This window comes from Dama dama, chromosome 4 (genome assembly GCF_033118175.1).
Source record: "Dama dama isolate Ldn47 chromosome 4, ASM3311817v1, whole genome shotgun sequence".
NCBI classification, from domain to species: Eukaryota; Metazoa; Chordata; class Mammalia; order Artiodactyla; family Cervidae; genus Dama; species Dama dama.
The window spans coordinates 69,189,964-69,212,059 of NC_083684.1; the positions used below are offsets into that span (position 1 = coordinate 69,189,964).

A 22,096-nucleotide genomic window follows, 5' to 3' on the forward strand; every position below is an offset into this window, starting at 1 on the left:
GGGCCGCCTGCCGACTCGCGTCCGGGTGGTTTCCAACGGCCCGGGGGCCCCTCGCGGTGGCGCGCGCCACCTCTCGGTCCGTCCGTCCGTCCGCCCCATCCGCCGATCCGGGCCGCGCCCGGGTGCGTCTCGCTTCCCCGCCCGCCCGGCCCCGCTGGGTTGCCCGTCGCCGCGGTCTGTCCGCCGCCGTTGCTGGGCGCGGGGAGTGCGGGTGCCCCCGCCGCGCCCCGCGCTGGTGCGCTCGCCCGAGCGCGGGTCGGGTCCCAGGGCCGGTGGACGCGAGGGCACCGGCCGGTGTCCCCGGGCCCTCTCCCGGGCGGCCAGGAGGGCGGGCCCACGACGGGGGTTGCCCCCTCGTTCGTCCACACCGCCGCGGCGCGCTGCGCCCCTCGTTGACCGACGTGCGCGGGCGGGGCGGTCGGCCCAGGTGATCGCCTTCCCCCTTCCTCACTTCGTGGGTTTCCGCTGCCGCGCATCGCCCCGCGCCCAGCTCCTTGTGCTCGCTTCTCTGGAGAAGGGAATGGCAACCCACTCCAGTATCCTTGCCTGGAGGATCCCACGGACAGAGGAGCCTGGCGGGCTGCAGTCCGTGGGGTCGCAGAGAGTCGGACAGGACTGAGTGACTCTCGTCACTTTCACCTGGAGCATGGAGAAATTCTGCGGCCTTGTGGCCACTTTTGGTAACAACAACAGGAAAACATCCGCTGCGGGGCACTTGATAGCAGGCAGGCCTGGGTCAGTCAATGCAGTTGCTCAGTCGTGTCCGATGTTTTGAGACCGCATGGACTGCAGCAGGCCTGGCCTCCCTGTCCATCACCAACTCCCGGAGTTTACTCAAACTCATGTCCATAGAGTCGGTGATGCCATCCAACCATCTCATCCTCTGTCATCCCCTTCTCCTGCGTTCAGTCTTTCCCAGCATCAGGATGTTTTCCAATGAGGCAGTTCTTCGCATCAAGTGGCCAAAGTATTGGAGTTTCAGCTTCAGCATCAGTCCTTCCAATGAATATTCAGGGCTGATCTCCTTTAGGACTGACTGGTTGGATCTCCTTGCAGCCCAAGGGACTCTCAAGAGTCTTCTCCAACACCACAGCTCAAAAGCATCAATCCCTCGGTGCTCAGCTTTCTTTGTAGTCCAACTCTAACATCCATACATGACCAGTGAGAAACCATAGCCTCGACTAGACGGACCTTTGTTGGCAAAGGCCTGAGCGAATATAAGGAAAAAACACCCGTCCTCAAATAATGCCCTCGGTTAGGTCCTGGAAAAAGAATTTAAAACAGAACAGACAGTCTGGAAGCCAATCTCCAGAGGTCAGTTTTATTCACACCGTTTTTTAAAAAAAATCACATGAACAGCCTCCACATCATGAAATCTTAGAGAAAACCAAATCAAAACTGCAGAAAGGCATTGCCTCCACGGGTTAAATGGCCTTTGTCAGAAAGTGTACAAACAGTAAGTGCTGGAGAGATTGTGGAGAAAGGGGATCCCTCCTACACTGATGCTGTCAATGTCGATTGTCAACAGGCAGGATGGAGGTCAGGCAGGAGGTTCTTTAAGTAATAAAAAGTGATTGAATTCACCACACTTCCTCCCCCCAAGAAACTCCAATCAATTAAAGGGCGAAATGGAAGAATGATGACTCTTTAACCCTTGGTGAAAATATAGACATCATGCAGTTTGACATGTATTGCGGCAATTTCCTTTTGGGTGACTTCCTATGTGAGGAAAGAAAAATAAAACAAAAGTCAACAGGAGGGACCTGCTGACCTTAAAAGCATATGGACAGTAGGGAAAACCTCACTGGAAGAAAAAGGTAACCCTCAGAATGGGAAAGAAATGTCTGCAAATGAAGATGCCCACAAGGAATTCATCTCCCAAACAGGCAAACAGCTCATGAGCTCATTATCAAAGATACAAAGAACCCAACAGAAAAATGGGTCAAAGTTCTAAATGGATATTTCTCTAAAGAAGGCATACATATGGACATAAAGCCCATGAAAAAGAAAAAAAAAACCTCAGCATCACTAATTAATGGGGCTTCCCTTATGGCTCAGCTGGTAAAGAATCTGCCTGCAATGCAGGAGACCTGGGTTCGATCCCTGGGTTGGAAAGATCCCCTGGAGAAGGGAAAGGCTATCCGCTCCAGTATTCTGGCCTGGAAAATTCCATGGACTGTATAGTCTGTGGGGTCGCAAAGAATCAGACATGGCTTCACTAATTGTTACAGAAATGCAAATCAAAACTGCAAGGAGCTATCAGCTCACACAGGTCAGAATGGCCTTTGTTTAAAAGTATAGAAACAATACAGAATGGAGAGGTTGTGGAGAAAAGGGATCCCTACTACAATGATGCTGGGAATGTAAATTGTGAACAGTCAGGATAGAGGACAGAGTGGGGTTCCTTAACAGGTGAAAAATGAATGAAGTTACCCCACTCCCTAACCAATTACAGAAAAAGAAACTCCAGACTGGTTAAAGAGCTAGATGGGGGGGGGGGGGCGGGGGGACAATTACTCTAACCCTCTTGAGAAAAATATATTAATAGCAGAAGAGGCTTTGATAAAAATCACAACAAGTTCTTTCTGGATCCACTCTTAGAATAATGAAAAATAAAACTGAATGAAAGGGCCCTTATTATCATCAAAAGCTTTTGCATGGCAATGGAAACCCTAAATGAAAGGAAAAGACAACCCTCAAAATGGGAGGAAAATGTTTGCAAATGAACTTAAACAGCAAGCAGTTCATCTCCAAAACATGCAGACAGTTCATGTGCTGGTGGTGGTTTAGTTGCTAAGTCGTGTCTGACCCTTGTGACCCTGTGGACTATAAAGCCTGCCAGGCTCCTCTGTCCATGGGATTCTCCAGGCAAGAATACTGGAGTGGGTTGCTATTTCCTTCTCCAGGGGATCTTCCCAACCCAGGAAGCAATCAACCTAATACGAAAATGGGCCAAAGGCCTAAGTGGACGTTTGTCCAAAGAAGGTATCGAGATGGCCATAAAGCCCATGAAAAGGTGCTCAGGATGACTGTTAGAGAAATGTCAACCCAAACGGCAACGAGGTATCTGCTGACAGCCCTTAGAATGGCCATCTTCCAGAAGATCTACAAAGATAAAGTGCTGCCCAGGGTGGGCGGAAAGAGTCCTCCTACTCTGTGGGTGGGGATGTAAATAGGTGGGTGCCCGCATGAAGGAGACAGTATGGAGACACCATAAAACACGAAGTACTGAGTTATCACCTTCAGGGACAAACCCGCCTCTTGCCTCAGTTCCGGAGAAATTCATAACTTAAAGGGATACATGCACTGCTATTTTTAGGACAGCACTATTCACAATATTTAAGACAGATCATCAAACCAAAGTGTCGATCAACAGAGAAAAAGAGAGTAACTGGTCCATCCAGACATGGGCATGCACTCAGCCGTCCAAAAGAGGGAAGAAATGCTTTGGAAGCAGCATGGCTGGACTGAGAGATTATCACGCTGCGTGATATCAGAGAGGGAAGGAGAAATAACATGTCACTTAAACATGGAATTTATTAATTCATCCAAATAAACTAATATATATATATAGACTCAGACTTAGAAAATCAATTTATGATTATTAAAAAAATGGTAGGGGAAGGGGGACATTAAGAGGGTGGGATTAAGTAAATACACACTAATTATTGTCATATCATCCAAAAGAACCTACAGGAGAAGCACTGGGAACTCTTGAACACACTGACATTACCTATTTCAGAAAAGACCCCCTTCCCCCAAAATAGTTATATGTTTGTGTATAACTAAACCAAGTTCTTGTACATCTAAAACAAACACCTTGGAAATCAAGTCTACTGTAATAGAAAATAAATGCTCGATTACCAAAACCAAAACAAAAAACACCAGTGGAGCCTGAAGAGATGCTGTCGCCTTCTGGCGGCTTTTGTAACAGCAAAAACCTATGCGTCCTCACCAGGCCTGTGGGGATGTAAGGGAAAACCCCTGTCCTCAACAGATGTCCTTGGGCAGGTCCTGGAAGAAGCGTTCAAAACAGGGCAGATGGTCAAGAGGCCAAGCTCCAGAAGTCACTTTTACTCACACTGTTTTTTAAAAAATCACATGAAAAGCCTCCACATCCTGACATCTTATTGAAATGCAAATCAAAATTACAAGGAGGAATCACCTAGATAGAGAGATAAATAGAGAGATATGCTCAGTTGTGTCCGACTCTCTGTGTCCCCACGGACTGTAGCCCACCAGGCTCCTCTGTCCATGGGATTCTCCAGGCAGGAATATTGGGGTGGCTTATCATTTCCTGCTCCAGGGGATCTTCCCGATCCAGGGATCGAACCCAGATCTCTTGCATTGCAGGCAGATTCTTTACCATCTGAGCCAACAGGGAAGTAACATAAGCAAATACAATAGACCACACACACACAGTATGATTCCAATTATAAGAAATACCCAGAACAGGCCAGTTCATAGAGACGGAAAGTACACTGGGAGTTATCAGGGCTTCAGGAAGGAAGAACGGGGCGTTATTACCATGTTAGAGTCTCTACAGGGTAAAACGCATGGACACCTGGAGACGTGTTTTGAACAAGGTGCTCATACGGAGTATCACCTGACAGATATCTGTGATGGGTGGTTTCGGTGAACTTCTCTTTGGAGCAGTGACGTGGGTCAGAAATCAGAACAGAGCAAAAAGCAGCACTCTCAGCCCTGAAGCCCTGATGAGGGAAAGAGCCTGCATTTCACCCAGAAAGTGTGAGCAGGAAAGATGGGCGTGGCTGTAATGAGCCGCTCAGGGCCCTGACTGCAGGCTGTAGGGGCGGGGCCAGGACACACCAGCCTTGGGGGGCGATTCTTTACTTTCAGTTGTAATTATAGATGTATATAATTAAACATATGAAGTATATATATATGTGTGTGTGTAGTTGAAGGATCCTGGTGGCTCAGTGCTAAAGAATCTGCCTGCAATGAAGGAGACCGGGGTTCGATCCCTGATCAGGAAGATCTGGAGAAGGGCAGGGCAACCCACCCCAGTGTTCTTTTTCTCTTTGCAGTTGAGTTCCTTTTCCTGACAACCCCTGCAACCACCCTTCCTGACTCCAATATTCTTGCCTGGAGAATCCCACGGACAGAGGAGTCTGGCACCTACAGCCCATGGGATTGAAAACTTTCGGACACGACTGAGGGACTAACACTTTCACTCTGTCTTTTTGCATAGTTCATTTACAATGTTGTTAGTTTCAGGTGTATGCACAGAAGTTCAGTTATGCATATATATACATATTCTTCTATAAACATATATCTATTGTTTTCTAGCCTCTTTTCCCTTTAGGTTATTGTTAACACAAGACATTGAGTCGGGTCCCCGGTGCTGTCCAGTAGCTCCTTCTTGTTCGCCTATTTTTTATTGTAATTCCTCCCTCTTTTCTGGCTGCACTGTGTGGCATGCGGGATCTCAGCTCCCCGATCCAACCTGTGCCGCCTGCAGTGGAAGCGTGGCGTCCTAACCACTGGACCGCCAGGGAGGTCCCTGTTTGCCTGTCTTACAGATGGCAGTAAGTACATGTTAATCCCAAACTCCCAGCTCGTCTCCCTCCACCACCTGCTATCCCCTTTGGTAACCGCATGTTTGGTTTCTATGTGAGTATTTCTGTTCTGTAAATAAGTTCATTTGGACCAGGTGATTCTTTGCTGAAGTGGGGGAGGAGAGAGCTGTCCTATGCATTAACCACTAGATGTCACTAGCATGATGCTCCATCTAATTGAGGGACAACCAGAAAATGTCTTCAGACGTTGCCAGATGCCCCTGGGGAGGGGACAGAATCACCCCCAGTCAACAACTGTTGGGTTACATCATTCAGGGACTAAGAGGGAAAGATAGACTTGGGTGCACAGATACCTCTTTATAATGCTGGAGAAGACTCTTGAGAGTCCCTTGGACAGCAAGATCAAACCAGTCAGTCCTCAAGGAAATCAGTTCATTGGAAGGAATGATGCTGAAGCTGAAGCTCCAATACTTTGGCCAACTGATGTGCAGAACTGACTCGTTATAAAAGACCCTGATGCTGGGAAAGATTGAAGGCGGGAGGAGAACGGGATGACAGCGGATGAGATGGTTGGATGGCATCACTGACTCGATGGACATGACTCTGAGCAAACTCTGGGAGGTAGTGAAGGACAGGGGAGCCGATGTGCTACAGTTCATGGGGTTGCAGAGAGTCTGACATGACTGAAGCAGCTTAGCATGCACACAAAATGAGCGCAGGACTTAAGACAGCCCAATTAGACAAACGAAAGAGAAGCACTTTTCTGTCCCTCACTGGAAAACTCACACACATACACACACACACACACACACACACGAAAACAAGTGGCCCAAACTGGCTGTGGTAGCCACCTCCTGACCCTCCACCAAAGAGATTGCATTAGGTTCCTCCAACCTCTGTACCAAATACCATCACCTTGATGACTTGTTCAGTCGCTAAGTCATCTCTAACTCTTTGTGACCCCATGGACTGCAGCACATCAGGCCTCCCTGTCCTTCACCAACTCCCAGAGTTTTCTCAAACTCATGTCCATCTAGTTGGTGATGCCATCCAACCATCTCATCCTTCTCCTCCCGCCTTCAATCTTTCCCAGCATCAGGGTCTCTTCCAATGAGTCAGCTCTTCGCATCAGGTGGCCAAAGTATTGGAGCTTCAGCATCAGTCCTTCCAAAGAATATCCGGGGTTGATTTCCTTAGGACTGACTTGAGGCCAGAAGTCCAAATTCAAGTTGTCAGAGCTGGGGGCGGGGGTGAGGTGGGGGAACACACCCTAAGAGGCTTGTGTCTTTTGCAACTTCTGGGGCTCCAGCCGCTCCACAGTTGGGGCGGTGTGGTCAGTGTCTCTGCCCGCCTACACTTCTCTCCTCCTCTGCTCTCTGTCTTCTCTTTTGAGGACACTTGTTGGAGCTAGGCTCCGCCCAAATAATCTAGGACAGTCTCATCTCGAGATCCTTAATTACATCTGCAAAAGCCTTTTTCCGGGGACTCCCCTGGCGTCCAGTAGTTAGGACTTCACCTTCCAATGCAGGGGGTGGGGGTTTGATCCCTGGTCAGGGAGCTAAGAGCCCACATACCTCGGGGCCAAAAAACCAGAACGCAAAAAACAGAAGCAATATCGTAACAAACTTAACAAAGACTTTAAAAGTGCTCCACATCAAAAACAATGTTAAAAAAACTCTTTTTCCGAATAGGCTCCATTCAGAGGTACGGGGGGAGGGCCGGACGTACTTTTTAGGGGAAGCACCTCTGTTTAACTGGCCACAGAGCCCTGCCTCAGGGTGATGTCAGTAATTGTCGACTCCCGCCTTGCAGGAGGAATCCTCAGGATGTTGCTGAACCCAAAGCCTGCCACACCCCTGGGCTTGTACTTCTGAGAAATGGAATTCCTTCTCGCTTTTGCCTGGGGTGAAGGTCAGCTCAGCTTAAACCCTTTTTAAAAAATTGGAATATAATTGCTTTGCAATGGGGTGTTAGTTTGTGCCGGACAGCAACGTGAATCAGATATATATATATCCCTCCCTCCGGAGCCTCCCTCCACCCCCATCCCGCCCTCTGGGTCTTCACAGAGCGCTGAGCTGAGCTCCCTGTCTACACAGCGGCTTCCCACTAGCTATCTACTTTACAGACGGTCGTGTGCACACGTCAGTTCAGCTTAACCCCTTCAGGTCCCAAGATTGGCAGCCCAAACCATCCCGACACAGCTCCCGAGCCCCAAAGGGCAGTATGAAGGATGTGACCCCGGCCTGGTCTCCTGTGGTGAAGAGCCCACCCGAGCACCCCGTCCACGGCGGGTCCGTGCACGACTTTGCCACCGTCTGCTCTCTGGGCTCCTTCTGCAGGTTTGGGTTTTGTTTTGCCCCGTCTTATTGTAGATCGGTTTGATTGTCTTCTGTCTGTCTGAAGGCGGTAGCTGGGTTTGTGAACCACCTCAAAGCCTTCAGAGAAGCAGCGGAGGGTGAAGCTGACATGTGACTCAATGCTTGTGGCCTTCGGGGTTTCTCAGTTTCAGAAAGGAAGCGGATGTTGGTTGTGAAGGTTTGTGGTTAGCATCAGCCGTGAGCCGCAGGTTGCTTGCATGTAAGTAACAGACAAATCTCCGTGCGGTCAGAGGTTCTCATGGACATTTGGACCTATAACCCTCTCCCAGAAAGAGAGCGGGCTGTGGATTCAGACTCTGAATTCCAACCCCTCTTCTTGCTAACACAGCCCATTTTTTTTTTTTTTTTGAAAGCAGATAGTGGGGAGTTTGTGCTTTTAAAAATCTGTTCTTTTCAGTTGATTTGCTTGCAAACAACCCTGGTGAAGCTGATTCTTCTTAATTTAAGCAGAAAGGATTTTTGCTTAACGATTTTGAAAAGAACAGTGTGGTCAGCAGCAAAGTGGGTGCCCCCCAAGGTGTTCCTAATCCACAGAACCTTCTACTTTACAGGGCAAAGGGGGAGTGAGGTGGATGATGGGTTCAAGTTCCTAACAGCTGACTTCAAAGGAGGAAGACCATCCTGGATTGTCTGGATGGGCCAAGCGATAACAAGAGTCCTGGAGAAGACTCTTGAGAGTCCCTTGGACTGCAAGGAGATCAAACCAGTGAATCCTCAAGGAAATCAACTCTGAGTATTCATTGGAAGGACTGATGCTGAAGCTGAAGCTCCTATACTTTGGCCACCTGATAGAAACAGCCAACAGGAAAAGACCCTGATGCTGGGAGAGATTGAGGGCAGGAGGAGAAGGGGGAGACAGAGGATGAGATGATTGTGTTGCAGGAAGGGGGACCCCTTCCAGGGCCTGAAACTGGGCTCTTGTCTAACACTCAGAAAGGAATTGTCCGAGGAGACACATGCTGACAAAGCAAGAGATTTTATTGGGAAAGGGCACCCGGGTGGAGAGCAGTAGGTAAGGGAACCCAGGAGAACTGCTCTGCCGCGTGGCTCGCAGTCTTGGGTTTTATGGTGATGGGATTCGTTTCCGGGTAGTCTTTGGCCAATCATTCTAATTCAGAGTCTTTCCTGGTGGCACACGCATCGCTCAGCCAAGATGGATGCTAGCAAGAGGGATTCTGGGAAGTGGATGGACACGCGGTGTCTCCTTTTGACCTTTCCCGAGCTCTTCCGGTTGGTGGTGGCTTATTAGTTCCGTATTCCTTATCAGGATCGCCTGTCATAAAACAACTCATGCAAATGGTTAAGAGGGTGCCTGGTCAGGGTGGGCGGTTTCAATCAGTGTGCTTCCCCTAACAGTTGGATGGCATCACCGACTCAACAGACATGAGTTTGAGCAAGCTCTGGGAGATAGGGAAGGACAGGGAAGCCTGGGTGCTGCAGTCCATGGGGTCGCAAAGAGTCAGACACGGCTGATCGACTGAACAACTTCTGCACTGGCAGGCAGATTCTTTCCTACTGAGCCAGCAGGGAAGCCCTACCAATGTACTTTTCCCCTTTCTTTTTAAGACGTTAGTTTATTTGGCTGTATCAGGTCTTGGTTGCGGCATGTGGGGTCTAGTTTCCTGATCAGGGGTGGAACCCGGGGTTCTCCTGCATTGGGAGCTCAGAGTCTTAGCCATTGGACCACCAGGGAAGTCCTGACATACTTTCTGACTCTATGGATTTCACTCACCCCTTGGGGTGTTGATCTGTGAGCCCCTAATGAATGTAGGGGCTGCCGGAAGTAGCAGAACACAGATGATGCCTCACGAGGCAGACTCGCTGGGACCCTGGGCTGGCGGCAGCAGATAAGCCAGGCTCCTCGGAGCTTGTGTGCAAGTCACACTACAGAGGGGATGGCTCCGGCTCGATGAATGCCACCTAGGGAAAGCCAGGCTGACGAGGGAGGGCAGAGCGGGCCCTTCACCCTGCTGACGCATCCTGTGTCCGGCTCCCGCCCACCCAAGGCGTCCCTCCTGGGCTGCAGGGCTCAGGGCAGGCGAGGAACCATGTCCCCAGCCCTGGCTGCCCTCTTCTGCCTTGGTGAGTCATTCTGGAAAATGCTGAGGGACAGGCAGTGGGCTAGGAGACAAAGAAGTTTTTTTTTTTTTTTTAAATTGCACCAGGGCAGGAGGTAACTTTCACGGCAAGAGGTGACCTACAAGCATCACCTCACTTATTTGTTGGGTGGGAAAACTGGGACCCAGGGGGAGGCTGCTTGTATGAATTATTCTAGTTTATTCATGGCTGGGTCAAGAAATGAATACAGGTCTCAGAGTGTTGGGCTACAACCTTCTTCCGCTACGCCATATTGTTTTGTTTTTAATTAACTAATTAATTAAAGTATAGTTGATTTACAATGTTGTGTTAGTTTCAGATGTACAGCAAAGTGAATCACACATATATATTATATATCTCATATATATAACCACACACATATATAATATATATTCAGGTTCTTTTCCCTTAGAGTTTATTACCAAATATTGAGTAGCATTTCCTGTACTCTATAGTAGGTCCTAATTTTTAATTTTGTTTGAGGTGGGTTTCATATCAGTGCTAGATTATAGATTTAGCTTGTCAATATCCCTTATGGTTCTGGTGCCAACAATTTCGCTGTTTGTGACAGTGTGATTGGACCTTGAGGGTATTATGCTAAGTGATATAAGCCAGATAAATGAATATTGCAGGACCTTGCTTATACATGGAGTCTCAAAAAGTCGAACCCACAAAAGCAGAGAGTAGCTTGGGGATTGCCTGGGTTGGGGACAGGTGGTTGAGGGTGGAGGTGAGGATAACGGAGAGGTAGATGATGTGGGTCAAAACGTACAAACTTCCATTTATAAGATGAAATCAGTCCTGGGGGTTTAAATCATAACTTGGTGACAATAGCTAACCATTCTATAGCATGTACCTGAAATTTGCCAAAACAGTAGATTTAGATTTCTCACCAAAAAAATACCGCCAAAGATATTTAATTATGTGAGGTGACGGATGTGTTAACTAGCTTGATTGTGGTAATTATTTCACAGGTCATCATGCCATACACCTTGGATATGTAAGATTTTTATTTGTCGGTCATCTCAACAATGCTGGAGTAAGGGTCTCCTGTAATAGGACTGGTGGGGAGGCTCAGATGCGTTTTTTTACAGTCTCCTCCTTATCAAGCTCTATTCTGGGCACGTCTGCACATGATTTCCTTATTTCTTCAAAGGAATTTTATCACGGAAAAGGACAGAGGCTCCCGGGGCTAAGCAGGAAGGGAGAACAGTTGTGTTATCGGGGATAAGAGTGCATACTGTGAACACAAACTGCCCTCAGTCACTCATGCCTTTATCCATCCTTGAGAGAGCTCATGGAGCTCTCACACATGCATCTTCTGTGCTTTTATTTCATTTTTGGCTGTGCGGGGTCTTTGCTGCTGCGGGCGGGCTTTCTCTAGCTGTGGTGATGGGGGCTCCTCCCTGGTTGCGGTGCACAGGCTCCTCATTGCGGTGGCATCCTGTGGTGGGGCACATGCTAGGGGTCCGCAGGCTTCAGTAGTCGCAGCTCCTGGGCTCTAGAGCACGGGCTCAGTAGTTGTTGAACTCCGACTCAGTTGCTCCTGGGCACATGGGATCTTCCTGCATCAGGGATCGAACCCGTGTCTCCTGCACTGGCAGGCGGATTCTTTACCACTGAGCCACCAGGGGAGCCCTCCTCTGTGTTTCTAAAAAGACACTCATTTAATCCCCATGATGGCCTGATGAAGCAGGGCCTCCTATTATTCCCATCTCACAGGTGAGAACACAGGCCCAGAGGGGTTAAGTAACTTGTTCAAGGTCACACAGCGCCATGCTCAAATACAAACTAAGCAATGTTTGCACCAAATCCACATGCTTTATTGCAAAAATGTGCTGCCAGTGTTTAAATCTACCTCCTGCCAGTTGCAGGACTATGGACCTCATGGGATCTACTGTGCAAAAAAAAAAAATTATTTGTTGTTTATCTGAAATTCAAATTTAACTGGGAGCCCTGTGTTTGTTTTTTTAATTTTTACTAACTGGCCATGCCACAGGGCTTGTGGGATCTTAGTTCCCTGAGCAGGGATCGAAGCTCGGCCCCTGCATTGGGAGGGCAGAGTCCCGGTCACTGGACCACCAGAGACGCCCCAGGTTGCCTTCTTTCACTTCAATCACGTGCTTGTGTATCTTTGAAAAAAAAAAAATGACACACACACACAATAAAGACAAAAGAAGGGAACACTTGAAACTAACACAAAGTTGTTAATCAACTATCAGTTCAGTTCCGTTCAGTAGTTTGGGCGAGTCCGACTCTTTAGGACCCCAGGGACTGCAGCACACCAGGCCTCCCTGTCCATCACCAGCTCCCGGAGTTTACCCAAACTCATGTCCACTGCATCGGTGATGCCATCCAGCCATCTCATCCTCTGTCGTCCCCTTCTCCTCCCGCCTTCAATCTTTCCAGGCATCAGGGTCTTTTCAAATGAATCAATTCTTCGCATCTGATGGCCAAAGTGTTCAGCTTCAGCATCAGTTCTTCCAGTGAATATTCAGGACTGATTTCCTTTAGGATGGACTGGTTGGGTCTCCTCGCTATCCAAGGGACTCTCAACTATATCCCCAATTAAAAAAAAAAGCACGCAAGTTTGCCTTCTCAGTGTGCAGCACGCAGGAGGTGTGGGTTCACACGAGGTCCTGGTGACTGGTCCCTTGCTCTTTCCCCAGGGCTGTGTCTGGGCCAGGTGATATGCGCTCAGGAAGGTGAGTCCAGATCCGTCTTCTGGTTCAGCCAGCGAGAGGGCAGGAGCTGGCGGAGGGCCCAGGACGGGAGGGCTCTGTCGGAAGCTGAGCTCCGCTGGATGTGCTTCGCTTCCAGGTCCTCTGTCCAAGCCCTCCCTCCAGGCCCTGCCCAGCTCCCTCGTGCCCCTGGGGAAGCCGGTGACCATTCGCTGCCAGGGGCCTCCGGGTGCAGACCTGTACCGCCTGGAGAAGCTGAAATCCGGGAGGTATTTTGACCAGGCGGAGATCTTCATCTCGGCGATGGAAACAGGCCAAGCGGGCCGCTACCGCTGCTCCTATCAAATAGGGATGCACTGGTCCCCTCCCAGCAGCCAGCTGGAGCTGGTTGCTACTGGTAACTGGGGGTGGGCGTGGCTAGACATTTAGGCTCAGTGTTCCGTGGTCCTCTGTTGCGTTGGGGGGGGGGGGGGTGGGCTGCAAGAGGGTGAGAGCAGGGGGTGATGAAGACCCTAAACCCAAAGTCCTGGGATGAGGGCGGGGGGTGGGGATGTTGGGATTAGGGTGGGGCAAGCAAGATGTGGGCCTTGAGTGCCAAATTTAGGGAAAGTGCCCAAAACTCAGTAACCCACATAAATAATTTGTTAATGCAATATTAAAAAAAAAAAAAAAAACCAAATCAATGCAAAAAATCCAGATGTTCACAATAGTACAATTTTAAATAAAGACAAATTCCTAGATTGTCATTCCAAGTCACATCCAAGCCTGACACGAGAGGAAAAAATGTGCACCCCTCTAGCCACGTTTATGCCTTAAAAAATATTTATTTTGTGGCCACATCCTTGAGGCATGTGGGATCTTAGTTTTTCATTCAGGGGTCCAACCACCTGGCTCCTTCAATGGAAAGGTCGAGTTTTAACCACCTTCTCTTGCTCTCCCCCCCTCCCCCAGTTTTAGTATTTTTCAATTGAAATATAGTTGATTTACAATGCTGTTAATTTCTGCTGTGCAGCAAAGTGCTCCAGTTATATATATATATATTTTTAGAAAAATATTTTTCCATTATGGTTTATCATAGGGTATCGAATATAGTTCTCTGTGCTATACAGTGGTAGAACCTTGCTGTTTATCCACCCTTCATATACACACTTATACCTGATAACCCTGACCTCCCACTCCATGCCTCCCCCAACCCTCTCCCTCTTGGCAACCACCAGTCTGTGTTCTGCGTCCATGATTCTGTTTCTATTTCATAGATGGGTTCATTTTGTCATATTTTAGATCCCACATATAACTGATATCATATGTGATTTGTCTTTCTCTGTCTGACTGACTTCACTTAGTATGATCATCTCTAGTTGCCCATGGCATGTTGTTGCAAATGGCACTATTTCATTCTTTTTGGTGGCTACGTGGTATTCCATCATATATATGGACCGCATCTTCTTTATCCGTTCCTCTGTCGATGCATATTTAGGTTGTCTCCATGTCTTAGCTCTTGTGAATATTGTTGCTGTGAACACAGGGGTGCATGTATCTTTTCGAGTTAGAGTTTTGTCTGGATGTGTGTCCAGGAGAGGGATTGCTGGATCATACGGTAATTCTAGTTTTAGTTTTCTGAGGAAACTCCATACTGTTTTCCACAGTGGCCACCATCTTTAATACTAAATTTCTCTCCTTTCCCAGGAACTTCCCCTAAGCCTTCGCTGTCAGCTCAGCCCAGCACGGCGGTGCCCGCAGGAGTGACCGTGACTCTACGCTGTCAGAGCCAGTATGGTTTTGACCAATTTGCTCTCTACAAGGAGGGGGACACCAGGCCCTTCAAGACACCAGAGAGGTGGTACCGGGCAGACTTCCCCATCGTCACGGTGACTGCTGCCCACAGTGGAATCTACCGATGCTATAGCTTTTCCAGTGCATATCCATACCTGTGGTCAGCCCCCAGCGACCCCCTGGAGCTTGTGGTCACAGGTCAGGGGTAGAGACAAACCTTTTCTCCAGCCTTGGCAGTCCCTGATGGAAGTTTCCAGGGGAGGGAGCATGGGAAGTTGGAGGCTTTGGAGGGTGTTTGAGTGTCTGGGTGCTGCTGTAACAAGTGACCACAAGTTCGCTGGCTTAAATTTCACAAATGTATTACCTTACAGTTTTGGAAGTCAGAAGTCTGAAATGGGTCCTGTGGGGATAAAACCAAGGTGTCAGCCAGCCTTCCTTCTGGAAGAATTCATTTCTGGTGCCTTTTCCAGCTTCTAGAATCACCTGTATTTCTTGGCTCCCACGGTCCCTTCCTTCATCATCAAAGCCAGTTTCATAGCATTTTCTAATCTTTCTCTTTCTCTCTGACTTTTCCACCTTCCTGCTTCACTCTTAGGCTTTTAAGGACCCTTGTAATTGGACCCACCCAGATCATCCAGGATGGTCTCTGCAGCCCAAGATTTTCTTTTAAAAAAATTTGTATTGGAGTATAGTTGATTTACAGGGATTCTCAGCTAGTGTGGTGCTAGTGGTAAAGAACCTGCCTACTAATGCAGGAGATATAAGAGACTCAGGTTCGATCCCTGGGTTGGGAAGATCCCCTGGAGGAGGGCATGGCAACCCACTCCAGTATTCTTGCTTGGAGAATCCCCATGGACACAGAAGCCTGGTGGACTACAGTCCACTGGGTTGCAAAGAGATGGACACAACTGAAGTGACTTAGCACACATGCACATGGTTGATTTACAATATGGTGTTAACTTTGGGTGTACAGCAAAGTGAATGAGTTATACACACACACACACACACACACACACACATATCCACTTTTTTACATTAATTAATTAATCAACTATTTTTATTTAAAAATTTTAGTTTACGTATTTTTTCTTTTTTTTGGCTGCACTTCTTGGCATGTGGGATCTTGGTTCCCTAATCAGGGACTGAGCTTGCATCCCCTGCAGTGGAAGCTTGGAGAAAGTGAAAGCCAGGAAAAAGAAATTTTTAATATTGTTTTAATTTGAATGCCATGAAGAATGCCTTGTGATTGGTCTGGGTAAACAAGCAGATAGCAGGGGTAGTGGGAGAAGGAGGGGGCTGATTTGTTCCCTAGGCAGTTCCCATTTCTCCCCACATAGGATGCCTGTCCTTCTCCGGACCTAGTCCATGGTTTCTGCCTCCTCGTCTGGTGCTCAGGAGACAAAAGCCACTTTTGTTCCCAGTATCTGTAAGATGGCAGGTCACAGGGATCCAGAAGAAGGCACAAGACTGAAGCTTGGAAAGTAGGGAAGGCAGCTACAGGGATCATCAATAATTAGCCCCAGAATGTGCTAGGTGTGCCTTTCAAATGCTGTTTAAGACTCACCACAGTCCAGTGATGGAAGCATTTGTATTTTTATTTTCTAGGTGAGGAAACTGGGTTTGCTCAGGAACCACACCTAACAGTGCACAGATTTCTTTCTCTTATTTTTCTGATTTCTCAGGGACCTCTGTGACCCCCAGCTGGCTACCCACGGAGCCACCTTCCACCATAACAGGTAGGTTTTGGAACATTCACCCTGTGTCTGTGGCATAAAGGCACAGGAACCCCATTATCATTCTCCTATTTGTCTAGATTTCTCAATTTACTTGGATACTGGAGTGGGTTCCATTTCCTCCTCCAGGGGATCTTCTTACATAATTACAGTACAACAGAAAAAACAGAAATCTGAACTTGGCACAATATATATGCATAGTTCTATGTTGATTTATCACACAGATTCCTATAACTACCACTGCATTCAAAATACTATTCCAAGAGAAAAAAACAAAAAATGGTATTTCATCCTCACAAGGATATTTCTCAGGGTCCCCCCTTTATAGACACCCCTCCTCTCACATGATCCCTAACCCCTGGCTAATTTGTTCTTCCTAGATTTAATTTCGTCATTTTGAGACTGTTACATATAAATGGAATCATGCAGCATGGGACTTTTTGAGGTTGTCTCTCCCCCCCCCCCCCCTTATCATAATACTCCATGGACATGAGTTTGAGCAAGCTCTGAGAGTTGGTGATGGACAGGGAAGCCTGGCATGCTGCAGTCCATGGGGTCGCAAAGAGTTGGATTCGACTGAGTGACTGAACTGAACTGATCATAATACCCTTGAGATTTTTCCAAGTTGTTGCATGAATCAATAGTGCTTCCTTTTTAAAAAAAAATTAAGAAAATTATTTGTTCTTGGCTGTGCTGGGTCTTCATTATTGAATGGGCTTTTTTTCTAGTTGTGGAGAGCAGAGGCTACCCTCTAGTTGTGATACATGGTCTTCTTATTGTGGTGGCTTCTCTTGTTTCAGAGCACAGGCTCTAGAACATGTGGGCTTCAGTAGTTGCTGCTCCTGGGCTCCAGAGCACAGGCTCAACAGTTGTAGCACACAGGCTTAGTTGCTCGACAGTATGTGTGATCTTTCTGGACCAGGGATCGAACCCAGGTCTCCTGCATTGCAGGCAGACTCTTTACAGCTGAACCAACAGGAAAGCCCCTACCCTCAGTATATACACTCAAGAAAATTAAAAAAAAAAAAGTGTATTCACACAGAAGCTTGTATGTGAATGTTTATACAGTTACAGAATTCACAATAGCCCCAACGTGGAAATAACCCAGTGTCCATCAGCGGATGAATGGAGCCATTTCTCAGGAAGCCACTCAGAAACTGAAGATGGTCGATCTTAGGCTTTCTGAGTTTGTCTTTCCTCTGTGTGTGTGCAGTGTGTGGTAGAGAAATGAGTTCCAGGGAGATGGGATAGCTCAGAAGGGGTAAGCGGAGTAGGGACTCACTGAACAGACCTGACTTTCTTATAATCCTCTCGCTTAGAATTCACAGAGGCCTCCAGGAAACTGAACCACTCGGTTGTGAACGAAGCCTCCACAACGCGTGAGTAACCAGGCACTCAGAGCTCGCGCTTCCGTCATGTGAGGCTGTCGGCTTTCAGTCTGCTTCTCAAAACCACCTGACTCTTCCCACGAAAGTCGTTGGTTTGAGGGCGAGGGTGGGGTGGAGATGGGCTCTGAGCTTGGGGGCAGAGGAGCATTCTGGGTAAATGGCTGCTTCCAAGATGGCGGCACCGAGGCTACCATGGGGACACCATTACTTATCCCTACACGGCGCTCTTCTTCTCCTTTTCTAAATTTACTTTTCATTGAGGGACAATTGCTTTACAATGACCTGTTGGTTTCTTCTGTACAACAACGTGAATCAGATATACGTATGTCCCCTCCCTCTCGAGCCCCCCTCCCATCCCCAGCAGTGTGCTGTTCTGCTTTTTCTTTTGGACTTTCTGTCACTTACTGTGTTGCCACAAGAACCTTTCTACGTGGGTAGTAAGTTCTGAGTTTTTTTTTTTTTTAAATTTGTTGGCTGTGCTGCATGGGATCAAACAGGGATCAAACTCGCGGCCTCTGCATTGGAAGTGCAGAGTCGGAACCACTGGACCCCCAGGGAAATCCCTTTCGTGTGCTCGTCCAACTTGGCTCTCACCCATGTGTGTAGGCTTGTTCCCATTGCTTCCAGGCCCATGCTTCAACCCCACACAGATCGTAGTTTTTTGGACACAGTACATCCTCCAGTCCAGTGCAGTTATGTTTCCCTCATGCTGTTGTGCTGTTTGCCCTTGGCTTCCCCAGGGAGAGTCTCCTTTTCCTTCAAGACAGAAAACCTTGGCAGATTCCCTGAGAATTCGTTAGCGCTCTCCATGGGGCCCACACACTTTCTTTAGGTTCCTGATGCTGGCAGGTTCTTTCTAAGACCCTGAGGAGATTCTTCCCCATCCTATGTTTAAAACCCTTCTTGGTTTCCAGTCACTCTCAGGAGGATTGGTAAAACTGACCCATAGGTATTAAGTCATTTGCCAGATGGTAAAGAATCTACTTGTAATGCAGGAGACCTGAGTTCAATCCCTGGCTTGGGAAGATCCCCTGGAGAAGGCAATGGCAACCCATTCAAGTATTCTTGCCTGGAGAATTCCATGGACAGAGGAGCCTCATGAGCTACAGTCCATGGGGTGGCAAAGAGTCAGACATGGCTGAGTGACTAACATTATCACTCTATCCATATCTAATAAGTGATCAGGCTGAGGTTCAAATCCAAACACTCTGACTCTGCAGTTCATGTTGTTTACTCGCTAAGTCATATCTGACTCTTTGCAACCCCATGGACTGTAGCTTGCCAGGCTCCACTGTCCATGGGATTTCTCAGGCGAGAATACTGGTATGGGTTGGCATTTCCCCCTCCAGGGGATCTTTCCAACCCAGGAATTGAACTCGTGTCTCCTGCATTGGCAGGCATTTTTTTTTTTTTTTAAACCACTGAGCTATCAGAGAAGCCCTTTGTAGTTCACACTCTTCTTATAAACCTGGAATTCTGCCTCTCAATGCAGCTGTTCAGAATTGGGGGTAGAAACAGGGGTAGAAGAGATGGTTCCACCTCTTTACACTTATCCTTTTTAATTCCCAGAAGCTTCTAGGAATATCACTGTCCTTCCAAAGGAGTCAGGCCCTCCAACTGGTGAGTAAGTGTCCTTCTCTGGACCAACTTCCTTCCCCCTCTAGCCCATGTCTTTACCCCAAACTGGCTGCTTTCCCAGTGAAGAAGCTGTGTCTCTCTGGTCTTGGGTTCTGATATGTCAGCCAAGAAGGGGAGGGGTAGTGTTAGCAAATGGAGCTCAGAATTGGGCAAAGACCAGTGTGAAGGTGGAGATTGTCTAAAAGGTCAGAGGAAGGGAAATTTCATCTCTGTCCCACCCGTTATGACAGTCTCCTCTTCCATAATCAGCCAAACAACCAGGGAGTGTCTGTGTGTGGGGGGAAGTTGTATCAGAGGCCTGTGAGGGGGTGAGTGGAAGACGTGCTACTCAAAGAATGGGGCTTATCTAGTCCTGATGCTTGGTGAGGACGAGAGGAATCCTCGAGGAAGGAGGCTGGCATCCTAGCTTGTTATTCTTAGTTGTGTCTGACTCTTTGCAAGCCCATGGACTGCGGCATGCCAGGCTTCACTGTCCTTCACCATCTCCTGGAGTTTGCTCAAACTCATGTCCATGGGGTTGGTGATGCCATCCAACCGTCTTGTCCTCTGTTGTTCCCTTCTCCTCTTGCCCTCAATCTTTCCCAGCATCAGGATCTTTTCTGATGAGTTAGTTCTTTGCATCAGGTGGCCAAAGTATTGGAGTTTCAGTTTCAGCATCAGTTCTCCCAATGAATATTCAGGGTTGATTTCCTTTAGGATTGACTGGTTTGATCTCCTTGCAGTCCAAGGACTCTCAAGAGTCTTCTCCAACACCACAGTTCAAAAGGATCAGTTCTTCAGCACTCAGCTTTCTTTATGGTCCAACTCTCATATTCATACATGACTACTGGGAAAACCATAGATTTGACTAGACAAACCTTTGTTGGCAAAGTAATGTCTCTGCTTTTTAATATGCTATCTAGGTTTGTCATAGCTTTTCTGGCTAGTGGAGAGTAATAGGTTTTCAGATGAAAAGTTTGGCTATGACAACTCAATTTGTGGCTTGGAATGGGTCCTGGAGATGAGCTTTTCCTTTTTTAAAGATTTTTAAAAACTATTTATTTATAATTTTTATTTTTGACTGGGCTGGGTCTTAGTTGCAGCTTGAGGTATCTTTGGCGTGGCACGTGGTTTTCTCTCTACTTGTGGTGTTTGGGCTCAGTAGTCAAGCCTTACAGGCTTGTGACATGTGGGACCTTAGTCCCCTGACCAGGGATCCAGCCTGCGTCCCCTGCATTGGAAGGCAGATTTTTAACCACTGGACCACCAGGGAAGTCCCAAGATCATTACCTGTTGGTCCTTTAATGGACAGGAACCTGGTGGTCCGGAGTCGACAATAAGAAAGTAAGAGAGAGAAAGAGGCTGGTATCCCCTGGTTTCCGCGGAAAGCCAATAGAGCCTTGTTCTTAGGGCTTGCGCTGCTGCACGTAGGCACCAGGCGCCCTCTCGAGTAGGTGAAGGCACAGTGCGCCTTCTCTAGAGGGTCTTAGAAGCCCGGGCAAGAAAGTGAGCTCAGCGGGCCTCCGCGCTCCAAGGAAATAGCCAGAAACAGAGAGATAGAGATAGAGAGAGAGAGAGAGAGAGAGAGAGAGAGAGAGAGAGAGAAAGAAAAGAAAGAAAGAAAGACACGGGGACCCAAGCTCTGATGGAGCAAAGGTGTTTTAATCAACAAGGTGTGGGCATATGTAAGGTAGTTAGTCTCAGCAAAGATAAAGATTAAAATTCCAGACTTACAAAACAATAAGATGATCCCTATCAAAGAGAGAGTTGCAAACAATCACCTTTTACCGTTTGGCTCATTAAAAGGAGGAGGGTACTTATCACCGTAATGAGAAATGCCTGGATTCCTCAGCCCCAGGAAAGGTGTGCCTCTCCTCTTAATTCCTGAATATTCAGGAATTAATAAGGGCCAGAGAGTTCCCGACAGATCCAAAACAGCACACAGGAAGCCTCTTGTTAAATGCTTCCTGACAATTATCATCATTTTTTTGGATATGGACCACTTTTAAAGTCTTCACTGCATTGCCTCTGCTTTACGTTTTGGTTTTTTGGCTTCGAGGGATCTTAGGTCCCCAACCAGGGATCGAACCTGCCCCCCTGGTGATGGAAGGTGAAGTCTTAACCCCTGGACCACCAGGGAAGTCTGCTTGGGACTGGGCTTTTATCATCTGCTCCTGTCTCTTCTTGTTCCTCCAGGTCTTGCCCTCCAGCGCTACACCAAGGGCAATCTGGCCCGGATATGCCTTGGGGCTGTGCTTCTAATTCTTCTGGTGGGGCTTCTGGCAGAAGACTGGCACAGCCGGAGGAAACCTCCGATGATGCACCGGGTCAGAGCTGCACACAGGCCACTCCCACCCCTCCCGCAGACCCAGAAACCACAGGGGCGGCAGGAGAGGGGTCGACCAGATGGTCACAACAGAGGCTTCCAGCGCTAGACTCCCAGGCTTGGTTGCCTTTAAGAGATTGGTCGTGCGAGTTGGGAGGGGACCTAGAGAGAGTGGACTGTGAGAGCCACAGTCTCCTCACTGTTGTCTTGCTCATTGCCTTTTTCTTTTTTGGGTGGACTGTGAGGCATATGGGGATTATAGTTTTTTTTTTGGGGGGGGGATTATAGTTTTATAACCAGGGATTGAACCCACGCCCCCTGCATTGGAAGGAAGAGTCTTAACCACTAGACCACCAGTGAAGTCCCTCCAGATGGACTAATTATTTTAAATTTTATTTATTTTTAATTGGAGGATAATTGCTTTACAATGTTGTGTTGGTCTCTGCCATTCATCAGCATGAATCGGCCATAGGTGTACACATGTCCCCTCCCTCTTGAACCCCCCCTCCCACCTCCCACGCCTCTAGCTGTCGCAGAGCACCAGTTTGAGCTCCCTGCATCAC

The 22,096-nt window shown here is 48.0% G+C and overlaps 1 protein-coding gene across 1 annotated transcript; it reads left to right on the plus strand.

Annotated features, from left to right (window-relative positions):
* The first annotated feature begins 9,966 nt into the window (after positions 1 to 9,966).
* On the plus strand, positions 9,967 to 21,642 carry GP6 (glycoprotein VI platelet). Its single transcript, XM_061140647.1, has 8 exons — positions 9,967 to 10,000; positions 12,685 to 12,720; positions 12,836 to 13,093; positions 14,383 to 14,667; positions 16,152 to 16,205; positions 17,522 to 17,581; positions 19,160 to 19,210; positions 21,404 to 21,642. The coding sequence occupies exons 1-8, from the start codon at positions 9,967 to 9,969 to the stop codon at positions 21,640 to 21,642; spliced, it is 1,017 nt and encodes a 338-aa protein (XP_060996630.1).
* The last annotated feature ends 454 nt before the right edge of the window (positions 21,643 to 22,096 follow it).

Excerpts from the sequence above, each read along its gene's own strand:
- GP6 (XM_061140647.1), top strand. The coding sequence starts at position 9,967 with ATGTCCCCAGCCCTGGCTGCCCTCTTCTGCCTTG. Across the intron at positions 10,001-12,684 it reads GGCTGCCCTCTTCTGCCTTG|GGCTGTGTCTGGGCCAGGTG; the intron begins GTGAGTCATTCT and ends CTCTTTCCCCAG. Across the intron at positions 17,582-19,159 it reads GAACGAAGCCTCCACAACGC|AAGCTTCTAGGAATATCACT; the intron begins GTGAGTAACCAG and ends TTTAATTCCCAG.